The following is a 19,891-nucleotide window of genomic DNA, read 5'->3' as shown; positions in this document are numbered from 1 at the left end:
AGAGCAGGCCAGGGCAGTGTCCAATAAATAGTAACAATAGAGTCCTCACCCAAGACTCATCACTATATTAACCTAGTGTCAAGGTGCAACCTGCAGCAACAGGGCATTTCATGGAAGGGGGCTGCCCCACAGCAAGAAGACAATTTATTTTGGTCCAGCGGGCTCAGGGCAGTGGAAACCCCACCAGAGCATCTCCCCAGGGCTCACTGGCTGGGACCCCCAGGAGTAACTCCCGCATCTCCCCACCCTGCAGCTCAGCTTGGTCACCTCCACCCACTGCCCAGTGTCCCCACCACCACCACCACTACCCCAAGCAGGACTTCACCAGGTAGATGAAGAAGCCAGACACCATCCCCATCTGCTGCAGCTGGGAGCCACCCACCTCCTGGCCCAGCACCAGACCACAGCCAAGAGCAGGGGGCCCAGGGCCAGCATAGTGGCAGCACCAAGCCAGGGGGCCCAGGATTGAGGCAGCAGCACCCCCTGAGGCCCGCTGGATCCACTCTTGGCAACTGGACCTGAGGGAGGGGGGGTGGGTCTGGGGTCCCATAGTTTCCCTTCCCCCCTCACCTCATGCCTGCACCCCTCCCCTTCCCCAACTCCCCAGAGCCAGGCCAATTCTGCCTCTCAGCCCCACCCAGCGGTATTCTGTTCCTGTGCTTCCCCAACATCGAAGATAACCCCAAATCTTACCCCTTAGGTTAAATCTGCATATGCAGCCTCTATCAAGAAAAACCCTGCGCGCCACACAATAAACTATCCTCTCATCCCACTCCGCTCTCAACGTTCACCCCCGCCCCCACTCATCACCTCTGTGGGGGAGGGAGGAGAAAATCAGTGATTAACTCTTGACAGGCTGTGGGCATTTTCTAGTATCTGCATTTTTTCTGTAGGAATTGCTTCGATGTGAAGAAGGGAGAAAGCCGAGCACCTCATATTATTTATTTGTTGGCACAATAAAGGTTATCACATTAGCTACCACATCCATTGTCACCTGAGAATGCTTGTGTTAAAATTCTCAGCAGATATTACATCCCCTCTGGCAAGAATAAGCTACTATGACAAAGTTCAGAGGTAAATGCTGATAGCACAGTTACACAATCTGTTTGAGAGTTCTCTTTGGCAAACTACTGCCAGATAGGAAGGAATAGAATTAATGATTTAAACAGGGGCCAGTCCTGCAAAGTTAAGTACATGCTTTATGCATGTGAGGGATCTTAACGGCTGCTCTAACTTGCCTTGGCTAGTAACAGCCCTCAGGGAACTGTTATAACAGCCAAAGATGTCAAGGGTGCAACAGTGTTCCAGCCAAATCCTTTCCCTAAGCCACACATTTAATGCCTCACGCACACCAAGGATCACAGGGGGCCAAGGATTACAGGGGGAGCGGGGAGCGCAGAGCTGGCTCAACCTAACCAAAGATTCACCCAACCCAGCATTCAGTCCCCTTGTGCTACTAGACTATTGTAAATGGACCACAGCAGGGCCAGGATCTAGTCTACTTTGAGTCTTGGTTCTTAGCTCCATAGCACAAGATAAACAAGAAGGTATCTCAGCTCTGATGTGTCCTGTACTGGAAGGATTGTTCTGCATCAACATGCCAGCCTCAGGTTCAAGGATGGTTCTTTGTCAATATCCACACAGAGCCAGGCTGCTACCAAATCCTGATGATTCTCTCCCCACATCAGAAATCTGAAGACTTTTCTGCACTGACGCCTTTCTCCACAGCAATGCAAGGACACCTGGATGCCGAGTTTGGCATCTGCTTCTTGCACAAAGCCTTTAACTGTGCAATAGGGCACCAGTGGGAAGGGCCTTTTGCCAGACCAAAAGGTATATTAAGCAGCAGAGAAATAACCGAACACCAACATAGGTAAGATGTAACATCAAATGGCAAAAGCCAAGAGAACAAATCCCTCAAATTGCACATCGTATTAAACAGTAGTTAGGACTCTGTAGAAGTTTATATTTTGATGTATATTTATTTCTAGAGATAAAATCTGTTTTACAGTTTTAAGTACATCATTTTAGAAAACGATTGTTGAATTGTCTGATTAGCAATGTTTATATAACCTCATTCCCCTAGCTGCTTCAATCAAATAATTACATTTCTATCAGTTAAAAGTTAAACATTTGTATTAAAAATATTCATCTGACCTTACCTACCCCAGATCCCCCAAAGCCCACCTTTAATTACTGTCATTTTAATGGATTTAAATCTTGTTCAACTTCTTTATGCTCAGGAGCACGAGCTTTATAGGGTTCACCAAATTCTGCCCATGGGGACACTTGTTCTTCCACGGCCTCTGCCTGCCACCATTTCCCGCATTGTGCACGCACAATGTTATGTTTCTTCAGGGGCTAATGCTGGGATACATGTTGCCACAATAATACTTAGCATTTATATAGCACGTTACAAAAATCAGTCAATCCTCGGCAACACCAATGTGAGACAGGTAAGCAGGCAGGCATTACTTGCAACAAGCATGATAACTGCTTGCCCAGTACCATTAACTGAGTCAATAACAGGGCAGCAGCAGCCTAATTCTTCACTTTATTAGGCTGTTATTCAAGAATGTTCAAATAGAACTGCACTTCAATGTTCACTACAGAAAGTAGAGAATCTACTCCAAAACAGTCTAGCCTACTTCATGCCTTGTCACAACCCACTCTTTTGCTGGTTCAGAATTTCTTGCTCTATCTGCCAATCCATAACAAAGTAACAAGAGATCAAAATGTGCCAAGGGTGGTTTTCTTAAGACATTACAATTTAAATAGGAATTTAAAACATATGCAAACCTTGAAGGGAACATTCAACTATCATCATCCAACTTGTTTCACCCTCTTGCCTCATTCCACAATAGCAATAATATAAGTGTGCATGTGTAAGACTGAAAATCACTTTATCATCTGATCTAAGTGTTTGACAGCTTGCCATTTACACTCTAATGGAAAACTAAAGTTTTAGTTTTAGATTTAGGGGCTCAAGGCACATTAGTGGACTGACTGATTTAAGACGACTTTGGCACCTCACAGGATCTGTGGACAATCAAGGACAGTGTACTTTACACCTCAAGATAACATCAAGGAGTTATTTCAGGCTCTGTGCTCACAGAAAAAACATTTGCATATAAAAATGAACAATTATTTTCCACTCAAAATGCATCTTCCATCAATGGACTATCTTGTACACAGGGTCTCCAACTTGAAGCGTTCCAGTTTTATCAATTCCATAATACCATCCAAACAAAGGGTGGGATTTGTAGAGATGTCGCTCAGAAGGATCGCACAAACGGTAACTGCACAGAGAAAATGGTCATTATTATTCACTTAAGGCAAAACACGGCTTTAAGAAGTAGAGCAAAAAAAAAAAAGGGGGGGGTGAGGGCTTTGTTTTAAGTTGAAAGAAACGCAACAGAATAATGAACTTGTATAAGTACCCATATTCTGTTTATGTATTTAAGACACAAATAAAATCCACAGACATTATGCCCTACGTAACAGAAATTAATGGGGTTTTTTTGTAAGTAAATTTAATATCATCCCTTCATTGTAAATTAGCAGTAGATTATATTCTGGGATACTCTTCACTCATCTCTCTTTACACCACTACCACTATTTTAAAAAACTGAACAAAAACTTTAAAAAAATATGCAGCATTTAAATACACAAGTTTTATGGCACACCAAAAATTTAGGATGGAATAAGTCAATAGATTTTCTTTTGCCAAACACAATGAACTGAACTTAGTGAGGCTACTGCTGTGAGTAAAATATCACACACGCATAACAGTTTTCGGGGCTTAAGTACCAGTACAGTTTAAACAGCAAAAAACTAGTTAACACTGCTAGAAGGAGCTTATCTGGGTGTACTGACAGATCTGACAATTCAATTCTCAGTTCAGCGTGCAGAGAAGAAAGCTGATAAGATGCTGGCTGTATTAAGGCTCCAAACCTGCAGACCCTTACTCACTTGCCTAATTTTACTACCATGAGTAATCCCATTGATTTCAAGGGAAAGCTAAGCATGAGCATAAATTATTGCAAGATTGGGGCCTTGGAGTATACAAGTCAAAGGGCACATGGCTTTACAGGGTGAAGGTTAGAGAACACTTGAAGTATGCTCTCTCATTTTGGTCACCTTAATGGGTGCAAGCTAGTTAAACAGGTGACAATGTAGGACAGCTAAGATAATTAATGGAATGGAGCAGCTCATATGAGGAGAGACTGATTGATCCTTGTCTCACACACAAGTAGCTGAAAGCCCCAAGCTGCTGAATGGGTCTGACGGTTGGGCCAAGTAACTCACCATCCGCGTGCAGTCTCCTTCAAAGAACCAATGAAATTGTTGCATGCAGATTAGACGTAGAGTAAAGGTGATGACTGGTTATCTGTAGTATCACAATTGTCTAGGGACTCTTGGCATGGCATAGATGGATGCTTTACTATAGCTGTACACAGCATGGGTGTATTTCGTAAAGTCAAAATGGCTGAGAACTTAAAAACTGTCCTGTAACAGACAGCACTTCCAGTGATGATTGAACCTGATGATATTCTAAACAAAGAGAGCTCTCAGCCATGTTTTTAACTGTTTCCATCACTTCACATTGACTCCACAGACATTCTAGGGTTCAGCGTGACATTCCTGTAATCTATCATATAGACTACACACACTGCAACCTTAATAAAGTCAAGCACTCGAAAGTCAGAAAACGCCAGAATAAAGGTTGCCCGTGCTATCTTAATTTGGATATGCATCATGAGAGTCTTTAATTACATGATCACTATTATTTTTCCTCCCCCCATCCCACTACTTCTCGTCCAGCCAGTCCCAGTATCTCTCAACTCCTCATCCCATCTTAGTTTCCTCCCTCTCCCATCTACTAGCTCCCAGTCTTCCCTCCCTTGCTCCTAGCTGCAGTCTCCTTGCCAGCCAATTGCAGTCCATCCATTTCCCCCCTCCCCTATCTCCTTGCCCATCCAGTCTCAATTCCCTCCCCTTTCAAATACCAGTCCCCCTCCTTTCCTGCCCCACCAGTCTCCGGTCCCAATTTCTACCTCAATTTCTCATTCTCAGAAATGGCTAAACCTCTGGCTAAAATCCAACCCCACTTTCCCCAAAAACAACAAAAACAAAGCCTGCCTAAAGCAGACACCCAGAATGGAAAACTTCAGCCCAAGTAGATAAAGTTTGGCAAGTTATAAGTAACTGAAAAAAGGGGTCTTCAAATGGGAAGTGTCAGGCAACCTTAATAATAGGTGATGCTACTTGCATCCCCAATAATACACTCACTCTCACACACACACACACACACACACACACACACACACACTATAGTTTATATATTTGTAGGACAGATATAAATGATTACCAGCTACAATTAGCCAGTTAAATTATGCAATTTTAAAGATTGTATACTTTGGGTCCAGTCCTTGCCTAGACTATACAGGCACACTATATTGAAGAGAGGACCAAGGAATCCTATATATAGGAAACGGGAGAAGGAGAGTCTTAATGAGTCCTCTTTTCAATATAGTACATAGGCAAGGACTGAACCCAAAGTTTGCAATTTAAGAGGCTGTAGGAGTACATGTAGCACACATTTCAAATGCTTTTTTTTTTTTTTTAAATAACTGCTGAATACAAGATGAGACACTACTATTTTTGCTACCTTTTCAGTGTTTCCAGTGGCTCCTTTCTGTCAATGATCCCAGTTTCCATATCAATGGTTGTTAAAATACACCTGTAATGATAGACAATGTTAGACAACAGCAGCTACTTAATATTTATTTTTCCTTCAAGTATATTCCTAAATCCTTACCTGGGGCAAGCCATTGTCCCTTTCATCTCCACATTACCAATTTTTATCTTATTCCAGGAATCCTAAGGGAAATGTAAACATTTATATATTATTATACTTTCAGAATATTTGCATTAACTATTTCCCAGAAGTTGGCTTTGAGCATGGCCATTACTATAAGACGAAGCATCATTTTAGAGCATTATGCTTTCTTGCATCCTCATAATAAGAGCTATAATAGATATGTTGTTATTTTTAATAAAACATGTTAGCACTGCATTCGTCAACACCAGAATATTAATCTACTCAAAGCAGTGTGATCAGTTTTGCAAAAGCTACAGGGTAAGTTGTATGAATTACCAAATTGCTTCAGATACACTCCACTAAAAGGTGACTGGTCATTTAAAATGTACCTGTCTTATAGGTTCACAATACATGATTTTTATTAAAAACACGTAATTTATCAAACATAAAATGCAGGTTAATACAAAAAGGGAGAACCAAAAAGGCCTTCTACAGAATGTATTTTCTAGTCATAAGTGTGTTTGTTCTGATTTCACAATTGATAATTAACACTGTATTTAATCTAAAAAAATTTAAGTTAACTACAGTTCCATAAAATGTTATCAATAAAAACAAGCAAAGTCAGTCTTCAATTTTCAGCCCAGAAGCTTCCTAATGCAATCCTACTTGGAAGACAGAGGCCCAATCCTCCAATGGGAATTTTAGGTCCTCAGAAACAATCAACCCATAAAGAGCAACTCTCCAGAGTGAACTCAAACATGTAAAACCTGCACTGCTCCACCATGTAAACACACAGTTTTATCTACACTAATTAAAATGTTTAAAGTTAGAGAACCAATAAATATGCAGCAGTTATGGTACTCTCGGACCATCAGGATGTGCTTTTATTTATAAGCAAAATGTGATAAAAATCTCTCACCAACTCCAAATATTTTTTCTCGATCATTAGATGTCTTATACTGTGCATAACATTTCCCGTTTGAGGCCTAAAGGCAAGCATGCAGTCCCAGCCTCACATTTTCAATACATTCATTTTATCCTTCACTAGGTTGCATAAATATAAATTAATATCCACAAACCTATTATATCCCTTTAAACTTTGCACGCATTTATAGTAGAATTTCTAAGGCTCTATTTGTACCTGGGAGTCAGCTACTGGTGGCCAGATGTGCCAGGGCAAACCCCAAGATAGCTGCTTTCCTTATCTATATTTGGGGTTTACACCACTGCAGCTACACCAGTCACCAGCTATTGATGGCTGAATCAGAGCTAATCCCAAGTTCAGCCAAGGCTTTAGATGTTCTTTGGACTCTATATCCCAAGGAAATAGGGTTCTGAAGAACACATCCAAGACTCAGAACAAATAGTAATTAAAGTACCGTAGATCTGCGTTTTTCAAACTTTGGGTCGCGACCCAGTACTGGTCAGGCACTGGGTCGCTCTGGTCAGCACCACCGACTGGGACGTTAAAAGTCCCGTCGGCGGTGCTGCCCAGCTAAGGCAAGCTAGGGCTTACCTGTTTCGACACTGTGCTGTGCCCTGGAAGCAGCCAGCAGTGGGTCCGGCTTCTAGGCAGGGGGGCCACAGGGCTCCGCGCACTGCCCTCGCCCCAAGCACCAGCGCCGCACTCCCATTGGCTGGGAACTGCCAATGGGAACTTGGGGAGGGGGATGAACAGATGGTGCCTGTGGGTGACAGTCACGCGAAGCCGCTTGCGTGCCTCTGCCTAGGAGCGGGACGTGCTGCTGGCCACTTCCAGGGCGCAGCGCAGTCCACGGTGCCAGGACAGGCGGGAAGCCTGCCTCTGCACCCTGGCTGTGCCGCTGACCGGGAGCCGCCGGAGGTAAGTCTGTGTCCCAACCTCACACCCCAATCCCCTGCCCCAGCCCTGAGCCCCCCCCAAACCTGGAACCCCTTCCTGCACCCGAAGCCCCTCATCCACAGCCCCACCCCAGAGCCTGCATCCCCAGCCCAGAGGCCTGACCCCCTCCCCACACCCCCTCCCACACCCTGAATCCCTCATTCCCAGCCCCACCCCGCAGCCCTCACTCCCACACCCCAAACCCCTGCCCCAGCCCTGAGCCCGTCCCACATCCCAAACCCCTCATCCCAGCTCCGTTGGTGGTGGGCGTCAACAATTTTCTTCAACTGGGTCCCCAGAAAAAAAGTTTTAAAACCACTGCTGTAGATCACTTACCTCCTCAAAAGCACTGCAACCCGTAACAACAATATTTGGTCTGAAGTTCTGTATTGTAACTTTCTTCTCCAGCCTCGTATTTAGATCTTCCAATGAAGCTTCTGAGATGATCATGGCTGGGCTGCAGTCGGGATAGGCAATCTAAAAAAATGAAGACAAACAAATCCTAATGCTCCCACTAGAGCATGCTTCTCAACAGACAAGGTCTGCAGAACTTTCGGGCCAAGAAACAGGTAACTGAACTGATGGCCATATATTAGCCATGTAGTCTTATGTTGTTGTAGTCACATTCTTACGACTCGGGCAGTATTTTGAGAAGTGCAATAATTTGTCCCTTCCCAGCATAGTAGCCATCGTAAATTAATAGTAAAGTTGACCAAATACAAACTTCAATTTATAAGTTGTTTATACAGGGCTAATAAATGATAAATAATAGATAGAAGCATATTACAGACGCGAGTGTTACATGTTGCAGATATCAGTAGAAGATATTACAGAAGGTTATAAGCAACCCATTGAGTTGTTGGACTCTTATAAAATGGTTAATTGATTAGAGATTGTTAAACATCTATTAATCATTTACTACTATTTTATAAATGATTTATAAATGAAATTTTCTTATAAAAGGTGACCCATATTTAATTACAAACAAACAATGCCCAGAACTATTATTTTTCCAATTTTTTTTCTGCAAGTTAAGTGTTTCTTTCAGCCCACAGAGAGCCTAGTGCCTAATTCACAACCCTCCTTTGCACACCCCTCGGTCATCATGAAGTTTATTTGCATATTTATAGTTCTTTGCCTAGGGATGCCTTTCTCTGGAGTGTCAGAAAAAAAGACCATTCCCTTTCCTGTCCCCAGTCTTACAAATAGCAAACTGACTATGTTTTTCAATATTTCCTTTTTTCAATCTATATCAAATGAGATTTTCTGATAGACTGAATCCACTGTATCACAAACCCTGGGGAAGAGATTTACTCAACAAACAATATTAAAATTAAGTTGCAATTGATCATTCATGGCACTGACTTTTCTCCATGGAGGCTGCCACTTTGGCAAAAAGCGCCACTGAATAATACTTTAAGAAAACTCCCTCTGCATACATCAGTAAATGGGACAAGCGTAAGATGTGAGACTTTGAAGGCAGTTTTCAGGAGAGTTTCAGTGTACACTGAAAGTCTCCCTTTCCTCCCAAACTATCCTTTTTTCCTTGCACACATTGTACAAAATCTGTAAAATGAAAGGTAATTTATGCCCTCCCCTCTCTCAAACAAGTGAAAATGTGCAATGAAATGTTTACATTGCTCGGTCCTCCACATTAACACCAACACCACCACTCTGTGCTCCCTGCATACATGCATCTGCCAAATTAACACCTTGCTTAGCCACATACATACAGTATCTTCAGTTTCACTGAGTGCTTCACTGAAATGGTCTTAATTAGTCTTCATTTACTTGTCGAGAAGATGCACAGAGAGTAGAGATTTTAATATAACTTCTTGTACTTGTTTTCGGTTTATGCAACACCAGGTAAAATGCTGATGCTCAATAAACAATAATGCTCACAGTTGCAGGGCAGGATACTCAATCTGCATCTCCCTGCACTACCAGAGCCAACTATGCCCCATAGGGAACTCTTACCTGGAGAAGGAGAGATACTGTTTTCAACACCCTGCTACCTTGAGGATTCTGCTTAGGGGAGGTAAAGCGGAGGATGGGAACGAGAAGGAGAAAGGGCAGCTGTTCATTGGATTCCTGACCCCAGGGAGCTGAGGCTGCCACAGGAGTGCACTGATTTAGCACATCACCCGACTTCCCTGCCCTTGTACCCTGTTTCTAATGCAGCGGTTGCAGGCCCACTCCAGGGGAGAGGGGATTGTGGGCACCTTGTGCTGCCATAACCCTCTTTTGTGGGGGCTTTCCTCAGTGGAAGCACAAACCTCTGATTTAGGGCTCAGCCTAGTATCTGTAAACAAAATAGCAGTAATGACAGTTCATATTAGAACAGTGCTGCACATAACTGGGGATAGAGACAGCAGAGGGAGTTTCAGTACACATTGAGTTTACCAATAAACTGCCTTCAAAAACTCCAGCATCTCTCATTCATTAAAGTGCATCAGGAGTTCCCCTTAGTCACATGCTGGGTCACTTCTTGTCAAAATGTCAGCCTCAGCTTCTGTAGCTCTTCGTGTTCAATAAATGTAATTGATTTAAAACACAATTTAAGCAAGCAAACAATCCCACCGAAACCCATGGGACTGCTCATATGCTTGAAGTAGGTACTTCAGTATGTTCTATGGGGAGGCATGTACAACTATTACAATAGGAGGGTTGGGTGGGAAGGAAGACACACACAGAAAAGGATTATCGAGGAAAACTTTCGTCTAACCTCATCTGTGGATCGGAAAGTGGTGAATATGTCTCTGGATTTCCTAGGCACCATCTGTGGCTCAAAGTGCACCAGTCGATATGACTGTGTATTCAAGAAGGTGGCGAACCACTGAGCTGCCTCATCTCCACAGTCCCTGCCTTGGATATCCAATCCAAACAGCCTAAAAGAAGCGTGAGTTAGTTTAAAAGCAGAGAACTCAAGTGGACTTATTTTCATCTCTACAATTCAAAATCAAACATCTTGCTTTTATAAAACAAAGAAAAAAATGTAGTCAATGAGCTCTCTGAGTGGCGATAAAGAGATTAAATATGGAACTTTTGGATTCCGGCTAATTCAAAGTTAAATTCTGGACCCACTAATACATTCTCTGCAAATGTTTAAAAAATCCAAACAAATCCAATACATGCAACACCAGTTCCTTGCAGACAGTCAACCAGAACAGTGATACTGATAAATACAGTAATCGAATTTCCCACCTGTTAGGACTGAACAAGTTAGGCTGAGTTAACTGTCACAACCATGTACTGTAATACACAACATCCGTTTGCTATGCTAGATTTAAAAGAAAAAAAGTGAGATTTATTCTACACACTAGTGTCAATAATACCAAGTATAATTCTACTCCATTTTTCATTTTGAAAAGACAGAAAACCTTTACCAAAAGATATACCAATTTAGATTTGATCAATTTAAGCAAGTGAATGACAGTTTCCAAGAGCACTGTCACGGTCAATCAACATTTGTTAATCCCATCCCCTGTGATTAAGGAAGTGTTGCCTCAAATTTTAGAGGCATGAGAATGTAAACAAAAAATGAGAGATTATGCCACCTAAAGAATATATTGGGTGACACCTTTATCACCGCTAAAGACAGTCTTTCTGTTCCTTAAGCATTTTTTATTAAGGGCCATAGTTAAGGCTGCAAGATGGTTTCTGTTTAAAACGGATATTGCATCCTTTTGTTAAATCCACATACTCAGTCAAATCAGCTTGAGAATGGGCTTGTCAGTTCAGAAGCCAGAGCAGAGTGCGTGAAACAAATTTAGAGTCCTTTGATCCTGCGGTTCCTGATAAAATAACCCCTCATTTTGCGGGAGGGTTGTGTAAGTCCAACATTTTCCCCTGACACAGGGAGGTAAAAATAGGGTGATATATGAAACTTGTGTCTCTGAAGTACCCCCTACTATAAATGTGTGCAAAGCCCCAAGTTACGGAATGAGATAGAATCACAGAACCATAGGGTCAGAACAGACCACAAGGGTCATCTAGTCTCACCCCCCGCCAAGATGCAGGATTTGTTGTCTCTAAACCCTCTAAAACAAATGTCTGTCAAGCCTCTTTCTGAAAACTTCCAGTGAAGAAGCATCCACAACCTCCCTAGGCAGTCTGTTCTATCGTCCTACTGTTCTTACAGTTGGGAAGTTTTCCCTGAGATTTAATCTAAATCTGCTATGTGCTGTAGTTTGAACCCATTGCCTCTTGTCCTGCCCTCTGTGGCAAAAGAGAACAACTTTTCTCCATCTTTTTCATGGCAGCCTTTCAACTATCTGAAGTCCGCTGTGATATCCCTCCTTAATCTTCTCTTTTCCAAACTAAACATACCCATTTCCTTCAGCCTTTGCTCAGATTATTTGCATTCCATCCCTTTGATCATTTTTGTCACTTACCTAGGGAACCTTTCCAGTTTCTCTCCATCCTTTCCATACATTTATGACCAAAATTGGACACAGTACTCCAGCTGAGGCCTAACCAGTGCTGAGTAGAGCGGTACTACGTGACTTGCTTGCTATGCCTCTGTTAATGCAACCTAAGATGGCATTTGCTTTTTTTGCAACAGCATTGCTTTGCTGACTCGCGTTCAAGTTGTGATCCTCAACATGAGATATTCTCTATATTAACTGGAGTTGAGGATTTAACATGCAGACTAATTCCATGTGGGTGGCAAAAGCTACCAACCGCAGGATATAAATATTGCTTATGAGAGGGATCTTTTTCCAACTACAGAGCAATAATTTTCCCCCCAAAAAATTCAAGGCCAGTCACTATTAGTTGCATTATTACCTCTAAAATGGTCCTGTTAATTTATATGCAGTGCAGCTTCCTTTACCTCTATAGCGAGTACCCCGAAGGCCATAAGAAAGTGGAAGTTATTCTCAAGTATTTACGTTTTTTCTACTGACTGCATTTGTCACTGGCCATATCTGCACTCCGGAGAAGGGGGTATTTTTTTTTTTTAATTGTTGGCTTATTTTCATTAAAAAGTTATTTCAATTTTCTACAGTATGACTTTCCAGCCTTAAAAGCAGGACAAGATTTTCAAAATTAACTAATGATTTGGGGCAGAATTAGGAGTAGCACGGGCAACCTTAATTCTGGCGGGTTTGACTTAGCAAACTTAACATTCTTTTAATGTATGTTTACACAATTTCTTAATTTTCTAAAAAAAAAAAAATAATAATAATTAAAAGTTGGAAAAAAAAATTTCCATTACATGACATTTGACGGAATCCTGACATGGAGTCCTCTACTACTGGAATAACTAGCAGCAGTAGTCTCTGTGCAGACCTGCCATGAGAAAGGGTTGAAGACACACTTTGCCAATGAGTTTCACAGGTACTAACTGACAGCAGAGGGCTATTGAGACTCAGGAATAATAGATTCAATTCCATGTTCTGTAGGGAAGTGTTCTCTAGTAGTTATATACCACTCTCAATCTGCAGACTCTCCCCATCCCCTTCACCTCCTACCTGCCCCCTCCGCTATTCCCACCCTGGCTCTTTCCCCAGCCCAGGGCCTGCCCTTATTTCCTTCCTTCTGCTCCTCTCCCCACCCATGTTGTGACCCATGACTCCTGCCATTTTCCCAGACCCTCTGATCCTATCTTCTCCCATCCCCAGCTCCTGCACTCATGCCCGATTCTTGTTCCTATTCTTGCACACTCCCCTGCTCCTGCCCCTACTCCTCTTCTACCCTCCTCAGTTTTGTTCTTAACTCCCCTCCCTTAGCTTCCAAGCTTCTCCCCTCACCTTGAATGTCTTGACACCCCCTCTATTCCTCAACCCTCTACATACAAGTCAGTCAACTTTCTCCCCCCTCTCCTCCACACTGCCAGGAGGGGAAAACACAGAGAGGACAGAAGAGAGCATTTCTCTGCTCTCAGTTCTGGTGCTCAGTGCCACAGTGGTCCCTGGCACCTGGGAGAAGCAATTGCAGAAGCCCTGCTCAATCCTCGCACCCCAGGGATAGAGTATGCTCAGTCGCTCGGTAGGGATGGTACATGTGCAGTCCAGTCGGCACATATGATCAGTGAGGAGAATGAAGCACACACATGCATCTGGAATCTTCGGAGAAGTTAGCTGCCAAACTCTGGACATACATAATCTGAGATTTTTCAAAAACTTAAGTTTAGCCAAAATTAGGCATTTTTTCTTGGTAATAGCAAAAGGCACATTTATGATACAAAGGCAGCCTGCCTGCCAAATTTAAGTCCCTGTTACAAATCATGAAGGCCTACAACTTCTCAGCAATACAGCTGTAAGAACTTTTAACAGGCAAAACAATGCAACTTCCCCTAATCTTGTTCTTGGAAATGGCTGAACCATTCAGAAAGATTCAAGTTTAGGTAGACACCTGGATGGAACAATTCAGGTAAGTTATTTGCAACTGAAAACAGTGTTTTATAGATACCTACAACACCACACTATCCAAGTTAGCAATTTTTAAACAGTCCTGTTGCATAAATCAACATTAGAGAGAATTTGGATTCCCCAAATCTAATATTTGGGAAGCTATGTACGGGAGCTCTTAACTGGGAAAAGAGGGAAAAACAAATTAGTCTAATTTCTAATTGGAAGTCATGAGACCTGAGTTCTGTTTCCATCTCTACCAATGGCTCAATTTTATCTTTGATAAATCACCTTCTCCGTGGTTCAGTTTTCAGTACTTGTAACATAAGGATGATACCTTTAAAAAGCACGGAGATCTACAAGTGAAAAATGCAACAGAATTGCTTTGTTTATAATTTTGACTTACGCAGCTCAGATATTTTAAATCATCTCTATCTACTGTCACTATCAAGTTTCAGAAAATAACATGTACGGAGCTCCAAGAGCTGAGTTTGCCAGCTCTTGGAGTTCCATACTGAGCCTCTAAGTGGCCCTACCAACAGGACTATAACTATCATGGCTACCAGAGCCCTCTGACACCATTTCTCAGCCTGCGTGGAGTAAGGGGTGGGGACAGAAAGAATCAGAAACTCCTGCTGAGGCAAATAGGGAGGCTTGTGCATGGGGTGAGCTAGACAAATGACCAGCCAAAGCTGCACAGCAAACATTGCACAGCCTGTTTTAGTTCTGTTTTCACATTTAACTGTGGGAGTCACTCCCGGAGTCCCTGCAAGAATCCCACTCCCCACAGGGAGCTGTAGCTCTACGGCAGTTAGGACTGCCAGGCGTCCAGTTTTTGACTGGTCAGCACCGCCAACTGGGCCACTAAAAGTCCAGTCAGTGGCACAGCTGGGGCCCATGACCAATGGGAGCTGCGGGCGCGGCACCTGCGGGCGCGAGGGCAGGGCTTGGAGCCTCCCTGGTCGCCCATGTGCCATGGGGCTGCAGGGACCTGGTGGCCGCTTCCTGGGAGCTGCGGTAAGTTCACATGGGGAGCATAGCATGAGCCCTGGTGAGAGTCTTGGATGGAGAGACTGCACAGAGTGACAGGAATCTATGGGGAGCTCTTCTCTCCATCAGGGCAAGGAAACAAACCTATGGAGCCCCTCTCCCCCAGCCCAAGAAGCTCTAGGGCCACCCTTTGTCCCAGTGCAGTCCTGAGGGAGGTTACTTAGTAACTTACCTCTCCGGTTGCTACCCTAGAGTCTCCAGCTCCAAGCCCCACCACAAGGAAGACCTGCTTGGCACTGTCACAGGCTTTCCCAAGGCAGGCTGCCTGCCAAGGGAGGAGGGGAGTTGCAGATCCATCTGTTTCACAGCCCTAGCTCTTTGCCCTTCACCCTCCACTGCCAGCAGCTCCACCTCCCTTCCGCTATTTCAGGCTGCAGGGCTGGGGTCTCCCAGCACAGAAATTTCCCAGCTGGGTGGACACAAGAAGCCCACAGAAGATTCCAAAGAAGCCCAATGGTGGTGGCTAGTGATTTTGGGGCTACTTTTTCACATAATCAGCAAGCCTGGTAGAAGGCAGGAGAGGACCCTGCCCCCGCAGCCCCGGGGGGGAGATAGAGTAAGAAGGCTTCTTTGTTTAAACTGCCCAAAAACATAGCACTGCAACACTCCATCTCAGGACTCAGCCTTAATGTACACAATTTGCCTGAGAAGGTGCCAGGGATGGAGTCAGGGGTCAGGATGAGTTGTGAGTGTTGACAAGTTAAGGACTGGTTTATATATTACTTATAATATAACCTTAGTCCCTTCCTTCCCCAGATCCTATTTTCCTGTACCCAATAAAGTCCCCCTTTGCTATGCTGTTATTTTGGATGGGTCAATCCTTTGCAAGGGTTTGAGTTTGTTTGCTTTATTGTCCCTTGTGTAGTGGGCTTTATACTTCTTGCCAGCTAGCATTATCATTTAATTCTCTCAAAGAACAGCACAGCAATGAGTCACCTTGGATGGAGGTACCAGGCACCAGAAAAGAACCTAATCCTGGAAGGAAAGGGCATACGCCACTCCAAATATCAGTGATAGCAAGTACCAAATAGAAGGTGCTTGAATCACAGCACAGAGGAGGGGCTACAAACATTTTTTTAAAGACATTATCTCTGAAAAGTGAAATATTGTGGATCAGATCTTATATACATACTAGACAGATTTTTAAAAGATAATGCTATTTTCCCCCCAAGCTTTCCATCATAAACAGCATCGTCAATTTATATTAATCTTATGTAAATTAAAAAGAAAAAAACTGAACTACATTCGTTAACAGTAGTTTCCATAGCAACAATTTACAGATAGAGCTGGCAAATATAGTTCCTTATAAAGCTGCTTTATTCTCAACTCCAGCAGCTAGAAGAATTGGTACTCTAATGTCTTCTGCTATCCAGGGCCAGCACAACCCATTAGGCAACCTAGGTGGTCACCTAGGGCGCTACAATTTGGGGACCTTCCGCCGCCTCTGTGGGGGGCAGCATTTCGGGGCGGGACCTTCTGCCGCCTAGGGAGGCAGAAAAGCTGGCAGCACTCCTGCTGCTATCCAAGGGAGAAGCCCACAGCACCACACTCAGGTAGGTTACCAACATTTAGAGCTGCCCCAATATTCTTAAATATAACTGACATTTTAACAGGGAAAAAGTGTTCTTACCTTTTCTGCTAGGCACTGGCCATTTTCCAAGGTAGATTTCAGTACAGGTAAAATACCTAATGTCACAAATTCCAATTTACCAATTCTATGCGATGATGCACATCACACAGAATTTGCTTATTGGAAATCAAGAAATAGCTACATACATGACCAAGATTTTCAAATGCAAGCACCCAGCCCAGCTAAATGCAGAACAGACAGTAAATATGCATGGGTAATTTGGTAGCTATAGTGTATAATCTCTGATAACCTTGATGTCATCTCCTAAAATTTGACTTCAATAGTAAGTGGACTTATTAAAAAATTAAGGCCAGAAGGGACCATTATGATAACATTGCCTGACCTCTTGCATAACACAGACCATAGAATTTCACCCAGTAATTCCTGCATCAAGCCCATTAAGCTATGTTACACTTTCTTTGTAAAATTGAAAGAAAAGCATATTAAATTGAAGTTAGTACTTCAAAAAGAAAAATCTTCCTCTAATACCTGCAATTGTGCACTGCATTCTTCCTGGAAAGTTTGACTGGAACACACAGTTCCTTCATTTCTGGAGCATTCAATGTTAAATAGCCATTTTCACAGTTTACAGATACCAGGACCAGCTGAGGCTCCTGTCGGGCAGTAACCATATGTCCATCCTCTTTAATCAGAAGCCAAAACCTGTAGTTTAAAAGGGAACAAAATACATTAAACATTTTACACAGCACCATCAATGATCAAGGCACTGGAGTGCAAAGCGAGAGATTTCCTGATGCACAGAGCTTAGAAATTATCTTCATATCATAACTACTCAGGTTTTTCCTTAATAAGTCTGATTTCCCTCCCCTTTATGCCCTTACACAACACACAGATGTCTCTCATTAAAGAGACTATTACTAAAACTAATAAGCTTTATTTTTTTAACTTAAAGCTTTCTTGCTGCAGTGCAACTAACAAACTTGTGAATCCAAGCAGTGCAGGTATATACAGGATATTTATGGAAATTCTCACTTCTAGAGGCTAAACATAAGTAAGGCTATGATTTGGTCATGGTGCAGAAGTCACAGAATCCGTGACTTCTGCAGACCTGTGTGACTTCAGCCCGCAGCAGCTAGGAGCTGCAGGTACCCCCACCTCCCATGGTGGCTGAGAACCCCTGCTGCCCAAAGTGGCGGGGGTCCCCAGCAGCCCCCCAGCCACCCCGGGGGAGGGTGGGGGAAAAACCCTGACAGCTCACCAGCCATTGTGGGTGGTGGGGGATCCCCAGCAGCTCCTCAGCTGCTGTGGGTGGCGGGGGATCCCCCAGAGCTCCCCAGTCCATGGGTGCTGGGGACCCCCAGAGCTCCCTAGCCACCATGGGCAGCAGCATGAGGGAGTATCCCCAGCAAATCCTCAGCTGCCGCTGCCAGTGGGGAAATCCCCCGGAGCTGCCCAGCTGCGGGTCCCTCCCAGCCACAGCACGGCAGGGTACTCGACTCTCCTCCCTGCCCATTTTGTCGTGGACATTTTAGTAAAAGTCAGGGGCAAGTCACAGCTTCCCTGAATTTTTGTTAATTGCCCATGACCTGTCCTCAACTTTTACTAAAAATGTCCATGACAAAATCGCAGCCTTAAACATGAGTTGGCAGACAGGTGCATCTTGAGTTTTAGTCTAGATGACCTTGGGTGAATCAGAGAGACCAGGTAGGTGAGGGAATATCTTTTATTGGACCAACATCTGCTGGTGAGAGAGAGAGAAGCATTAGAGCTACACAGACAGAGCTCTTTTTCTAGTCAGGGAAAGGGCCTCCCCCTGGCACAATAGGGGGTTAACTGCCCACTTCACCTTGCAGTGGACCTTGAAACGGGTTAAACTTTAAACTTGACGGTCAGAAAGGACCATTATGATCATCTAGTCTGACCTCCTGCACAATGCAGGCCACAGAATCTCACCCACCCTCTCCTGGAACAAACCCCTGACATATGTCTGAGCTACTGAAGTCCTCAACTTGTGGTTTAAAGACTTCAAGGTGCAGAGAATCCTCCAGCAAGTGAACCATGCCCCACGCTGCAGAGGAAGGTAAAAAAACCCCAGGGCCTTTGCCAATCTGCCCTGGAGGAAAATTCCTTCCCGACCCCAAATATGGTGATCAGCTAAACCCTGAGCATGTGGGCAAGACTCACCAGCCAGACACCCCGCAATAATTCGCTGCAGTAACTCAGATCCCACCATCTAGTGGCTAGAGTTAACTACTCAGGCCGAACAACCTGTTGCCCTTCGCCTGCAGGGGGCGGCGGAGGCTAAGCGGGCAGACAAGGGGTTATGGGCAGGGCGACACTGCCCGAGCGGGATGGTTATAACGGGCCTGGAGACCAGCCCAAAGGGGACGCGAACCAGCCTGTAGCTGGACCCCCAGGGCGCAGCGAAGCCCTGCCCCGCCCGCGGGCTTTGCAGCGCCCCGCTCGCTGCTCCCGCCCCGCCTCGGCGGTACCTGTCCCGCATCTCCCCGCTGCGCAGCCCCAGCGCCGTCACCTCGGCCCGCTGCAGGGCCACCCCCCGGCAGGACTTCACCGGGTAGAGGAAGAGGCCGGACACCGTCCCCACCCGCTGCAGCCGGGCGCTGCCCGCCCGCCGCCCGGCCCAGCGCCACACCGCGGCCCCCAGCAGGGCGGCCAGGGCCAGCGCGCCGGCGGCGCCGAGCCAGGCGGCCCGGGACTGGGGCAGCGGCGGGAGGAGGCCGAAGCCCCCCAGGGCCCTGCTGGATCCGCTCATGGCGACTGAGGCGAGGGGGGCGGAGGCCGCGGCTGATGAGGACAGGGGCGGTCCGGGCTCCCACAGTCCCGCCCCTCCCTGCCGGGGCCGTGCGGGAGCCCCCCAGGCCGCGTCGCTCGTGTCCCCGCCCAGCCCCGCTTTCCAGGCCCTGGAGCCAGCCGCCGCGAGGTTGCCGGGACGGGAGAAGCCGCCGCCGCCTCCTCTGTCCCACAGGCGCTGTCCGGGGCCTCAGCCTGCGCCCCTCGCCCGGGCATTTCAGTTCCTAGGTCTGCCTCCACTCTCGTTGTATGAAAGCTGGAAATCGCCGTCTAAAGCCCATCGCCTCCCCTACACCCCGACGGTTATGGGGGGATGCAGAGTAGCCTAATTCCCATTGCAATGTGGAGACGGGCCTGCAGCGAATCCCTCATCGGGGGAAGGAACCGGGGTCTGGGTCTCC

General features: G+C 45.1%; 1 protein-coding gene across 1 annotated transcript; it reads right to left on the bottom strand.

Moving 5' to 3' along the window:
- Window positions 1-1,956: 1,956 nt before the first annotated feature.
- On the bottom strand, window positions 1,957-19,482 carry MTARC2 (mitochondrial amidoxime reducing component 2). Its single transcript, XM_054022611.1, has 7 exons — window positions 19,172-19,482; window positions 17,208-17,381; window positions 10,411-10,573; window positions 8,022-8,162; window positions 5,822-5,883; window positions 5,672-5,743; window positions 1,957-3,299 (listed from the first exon to the last, which is right to left on the bottom strand). Exons 1-7 carry the CDS (start codon window positions 19,450-19,452, stop codon window positions 3,173-3,175), a joined length of 1,020 nt encoding a protein of 339 aa, XP_053878586.1. The 5' UTR covers window positions 19,453-19,482; the 3' UTR covers window positions 1,957-3,172.
- Window positions 19,483-19,891: the final 409 nt, after the last annotated feature.

The sequence above is a fragment of the Malaclemys terrapin genome, chromosome 3, assembly GCF_027887155.1.
Source record: "Malaclemys terrapin pileata isolate rMalTer1 chromosome 3, rMalTer1.hap1, whole genome shotgun sequence".
Lineage (NCBI taxonomy): Eukaryota > Metazoa > Chordata > Testudines > Emydidae > Malaclemys > Malaclemys terrapin.
Note: the sequence above shows the minus strand (reverse complement) of the source record. Positions and strands in the feature narration are given on the sequence as shown.